At 46.3% G+C, this 5,000-nt stretch overlaps 1 protein-coding gene and 1 long non-coding RNA gene across 5 annotated transcripts in view; one reads left to right on the top strand and one right to left on the bottom strand.

Annotated features, from left to right (window-relative positions):
- Positions 1-357, top strand: part of LOC127927431 (uncharacterized) — a 560-nt gene extending 203 nt beyond the window's left edge. Inside the window, exons 2-3 of one of the 2 annotated variants that reach the window (XR_008127393.1) lie at positions 70-145; positions 279-357. This is a non-coding gene — a long non-coding RNA (uncharacterized LOC127927431). Of the gene's footprint in view, positions 1-69; positions 146-183 lie in introns of both variants that reach the window. The other variant, XR_008127392.1, reaches the window with a different exon arrangement.
- rigi (RNA sensor RIG-I) overlaps positions 1-5,000 on the bottom strand; it is a 62,082-nt gene that overhangs the window by 15,980 nt on the left and 41,102 nt on the right. For all 3 annotated transcript variants that reach the window (XM_052513853.1, XM_052513856.1, XM_052513854.1), the window contains 2 exons: positions 1,205-1,369; positions 346-508 (listed from right to left, as the gene is read on the bottom strand). In XM_052513853.1, coding sequence (XP_052369813.1) covers positions 346-508; positions 1,205-1,369 — 328 coding nt within the window. The remainder of the gene's footprint in view (positions 1-345; positions 509-1,204; positions 1,370-5,000) is intronic.

The raw sequence follows: 5,000 nt of genomic DNA, 5'->3' as shown, positions 1-5,000 counted from the left end.
TACCTTTGTCAGGTGTGTATACCTTTGTCAGGTGTGTATACCTTTGTCAGGTGTGTATACCTTTGTCAGGTGTGTGTACCTTTGTCAGGTGTGTGTACCTTTGTCAGGTGTGTGTACCTTTGTCAGGTGTGTATACCTTTGTCAGGTGTGTGTACCTTTGTCAGGTGTGTGTACCTTTGTCAGGTGTGTATACCTTTGTCAGGTGTGTATACCTTTGTCAGGTGTGTGTACCTTTGTCAGGTGTGTGTACCTTTGTCAGGTGTGTGTACCTTTGTCAGGTGTGTATACCTTTGTCAGGTGTGTATACCTTTGTCAGGTGTGTGTACCTTTGTCAGGTGTGTGTACCTTTGTCAGGTGTGTGCACGTAGGACTGTAGCTCGTCAGTGTTTGTGTGTATGGTGGAGATGATGCGGCTGTCCAGACTGGCACACAGCTGACAGATGTTGTTCTCAGCCTCTGATTGGTTCTTGAACGAGCCAATCCCCACTGAGGCCGTCAGACCCACAATCTAGAGGAGAGTAGAGGTGGAGGGGAAAGTAGAGGAGGAGGGGAGATGAGAGGAGGAGGGGAGATGAGGAGGAGGGGAGATGAGAGGAGGAAAGGAGAGTAGGGTAGAGGAGGAGGAAAGGAGAGGAGGAGGGGAGATGAGAGGAGGAAGGAAAGAAGAGGAGGGGAAAGGTGAGGAGAGGAGGAGGATAGAGGAGGGGGGAAGGGAGAGGAGGAGGAGAGAGGAGGGGGAAGGGAGAGGAGGAGGGGAGAGGAGGGTAGAGGAAGGGGGAAGGGAGAGGAGGAAAGGAGAGGAGGGGAAGGGTGAGGAGAGGAGGAGGAGAGAGGAGGGTAGAAGGGAGAGGAGGAGGAGAGAGGAGGGGAGAGGAGGGGGAAGGGAGAGGAGGAGGAGAGAGGAGGGTAGAGGAGGGGGGAGGCAGAGGAGGAAAGGAGAGGAGAGGAGGAGGAGAGAGAGGGTTGAGGAGGGGGAAGGGAGAGGAGGAGGAGAGAGGAGGGTAGAGGAGGGGGAAGGCAGAGGAGGAAAGGAGAGGAGAGGAGGAGGAGAGAGGAGGGTTGAGGAGGGGGAAGGGAGAGGAGGAGGAGAGAGGAGGGTAGAGGAGGGGGGAAGGGAGAGGGGGGGGGCAATAGAACATAATCATTGTTCATCATCATTATCATGACAGAGTAGCAGTACAGGTATGTGTTTCTGTGACTCTACCTGGGGCAGGTGTTGTCCGTTCTGCTCCGTGCTGAGCTTGGCATCCAGGTATGACGTCATGATGATGTTATAGGGGTGTTTCCCTGTGGTGTTGTGACACTCATCTAGAATCAACAGAGAGAAGCAGGAGAGAGAGGGAACCTCCCCTTGGGCCATGGCATTCACCTAGAGAGAGAGACAGGGAGGGAGGGAGGGTAGGGGAGGAGAGAGAGAGAGAGAGAGAGAGAGAGAGAGAGAGAGAGAGAGAGAGAGAGAGAGAGAGAGAGGAGAGAGAGAGAGAGAGGGAGCGAGAGAGAGAAAGAGGGATAGAGAGAGACAGAGAAAGAGAGGAGGGTAGGGAGCGGGAGAGAGAAGAGGAGAGCAGGGTAGAGAGTGAGAGGGAGGGAAAGAGAGAGGAGATCAGGGGGAGAGAGAGAGAGAGAGAGAGAGAGAGGGGCAGTTAGGGAGAGGAAAGAGGGTAGTGAGAGAGAGAGAACCACAGTAAGATAAGGTGAGGCTGAGGTTCTGAGAGTTGCATTTGCCTGTACTGGATGATCACTGTCATGGCAGACACATACAAACAGCATGATCACTGTCATAGCAGCCATCATACAAACAGCATGATCACTGTCATAGCAGCCATCATACAAACAGCATGATCACTGTCATAGCAGCCATCATACAAACAGCATGACCACTGTCATAGCAGCCATCATACAAACAGCATGATCACTGTCATAGCAGACACATACAAACAGCATGACCACTGTCATAGCATGATCACTGTCATAGCAGACACATACAAACAGCATGATCACTGTCATAGCAGACACATACAAACAGCATGATCACTGTCATAGCAGCCACATACAAACAGCATGATCACTGTCATAGCAGCCATCATACAAACAGCATGACCACTGTCATAGCAGACACATACAAACAGCATGATCACTGTCATAGCAGACACATACAAACAGCATGATCACTGTCATAGCAGACACATACAAACAGCATGATCACTGTCATAGCAGACACACATACAAACAGCATGACCACTGTCATAGCAGACACATACAAACAGCATGATCACTATCATAGCATACACATACAAACAGCATGATCACTGTCATAGCAGCCATCATACAAACAGCATGATCACTGTCATAGCAGACACATACAAACAGCATGACCACTGTCATAGCAGACACATACAAACAGCATGACCACTGTCATAGCAGACACATACAAACAGCATGATCACTGTCATAGCAGACACATACAAACAGCATGATCACTGTCATAGCAGACACATACAAACAGCATGATCACTGTCATAGCAGCCACATACAAACAGCATGATCACTGTCATAGCAGACACATACAAACAGCATGATCACTGTCATAGTAGCCATCATACAAACAGCATGACCACTGTCATAGCAGCCATCATACAAACAGCATGACCACTGTCATAGCAGACACATACAAACAGCATGATCACTGTCATAGCAGCCATCATACAAACAGCATGACCACTGTCATAGCAGACACATACAAACAGCATGATCACTGTCATAGCAGACACATACAAACAGCATGATCACTGTCATAGCAGACATCATACAAACAGCATGATCACTGTCATAGCAGCCATCATACAAACAGCATGACCACTGTCATAGCAGACACATACAAACAGCATGATCACTGTCATAGCAGCCATCATACAAACAGCATGACCACTGTCATAGCAGACACATACAAACAGCATGATCACTGTCATAGCAGACACATACAAACAGCATGATCACTGTCATAGCAGACACATACAAACAGCATGATCACTGTCATAGCAGACACATACAAACAGCATGATCACTGTCATAGCAGACACATACAAACAGCATGACCACTGTCATAGCAGACACATACAAACAGCATGATCACTGTCATAGCAGACACATACAAACAGCATGATCACTGTCATAGCAGACATCATACAAACAGCATGATCACTGTCATAGCAGACACATACAAACAGCATGATCACTATCATAGCAGCCATCATACAAACAGCATGACCACTGTCATAGCAGACACATACAAACAGCATGATCACTGTCATAGCAGACACATACAAACAGCATGATCACTATCATAGCAGACATCATACAAACAGCATGATCACTGTCATAGCAGACACATACAAACAGCATGATCACTGTCATAGCAGCCACATACAAACAGCATGACCACTGTCATAGCAGACACACACAAACAGCATGATCACTGTCATAGCAGACACATACAAACAGCATGATCACTGTCATAGCAGACACATACAAACAGCATGATCACTGTCATAGCAGCCACATACAAACAGCATGATCACTGTCATAGCAGACACATACAAACAGCATGATCACTGTCATAGTAGCCATCATACAAACAGCATGATCACTGTCATAGTAGCCATCATACAAACAGCATGATCACTGTCATAGTAGCCATCATACAAACAGCATGACCACTGTCATAGCAGCCATCATACAAACAGCATGACCACTGTCATAGCAGACACATACAAACAGCATGATTACTGTCATAGTAGCCATCATACAAACAGCATGACCACTGTCATAGCAGACACATACAAACAGCATGATCACTGTCATAGCAGACACATACAAACAGCATGATCACTGTCATAGCAGACACATACAAACAGCATGACCACTGTCATAGCAGACACATACAAACAGCATGATCACTGTCATAGCAGACACATACAAACAGCATGATCACTGTCATAGCAGACACATACAAACAGCATGATCACTGTCATTCAGACACATACAAACAGCATGATTACTGTCATAGCAGACACATACAAACAGCATGACCACTGTCATAGCAGACACATACAAACACAGTTCACTGTCATAGCAGACACACACAAACACAGTTCACTGTCATAGCAGCCACGTACAAACAGCATGACCACTGTCATTCAGCCACGTACAAACAGCATGACCACTGTCATTCAGACACACACAAACAGCATGCTCACTGTCATAGCAGACACACACAAACACAGTTCACTGTCATAGCAGCCACGTACAAACAGCATGACCACTGTCATAGCAGACACATACAAACAGCATGATTACTGTCATAGCAGACACATACAAACAGCATGATCACTGTCATAGCAGACACGTACAAACAGCATGATCACTGTCATAGCAGACACACACAAACAGCATGATCACTGTCATAGCAGACACATACTAACAGCATGATCACTGTCATAGCAGACACATACAAACAGCATGATCACTGTCATAGCAGACACATACAAACAGCATGACCACTGTCATAGTAGCCACATACAAATAGCATGATCACTGTCATAGCAGACACATACAAACAGCATGATCACTGTCATAGCAGACACATACAAACAGCATGATCACTGTCATAGCAGACACATACAAACAGCATGATCACTGTCATAGCAGACACATACAAACAGCATGACCACTGTCATAGCAGACACATACAAACAGCATGATCACTGTCATAGCAGACACATACAAACAGCATGATCACTGTCATAGCAGCCATCATACAAACAGCATGATCACTATCATAGCAGACACATACAAACAGCATGATCACTGTCATAGCAGACACACACAAACAGCATGATCACTGTCATAGCAGACACATACAAACAGCATGATCACTGTCATAGCAGACACATACAAACAGCATGATCACTGTCATAGCAGACACATACAAACAGCATGAT

The sequence above is a fragment of the Oncorhynchus keta genome, unplaced genomic scaffold (assembly GCF_023373465.1).
Source record: "Oncorhynchus keta strain PuntledgeMale-10-30-2019 unplaced genomic scaffold, Oket_V2 Un_scaffold_14044_pilon_pilon, whole genome shotgun sequence".
NCBI classification, from domain to species: domain Eukaryota; kingdom Metazoa; phylum Chordata; class Actinopteri; order Salmoniformes; family Salmonidae; genus Oncorhynchus; species Oncorhynchus keta.
Note: the sequence above shows the minus strand (reverse complement) of the source record. Positions and strands in the feature narration are given on the sequence as shown.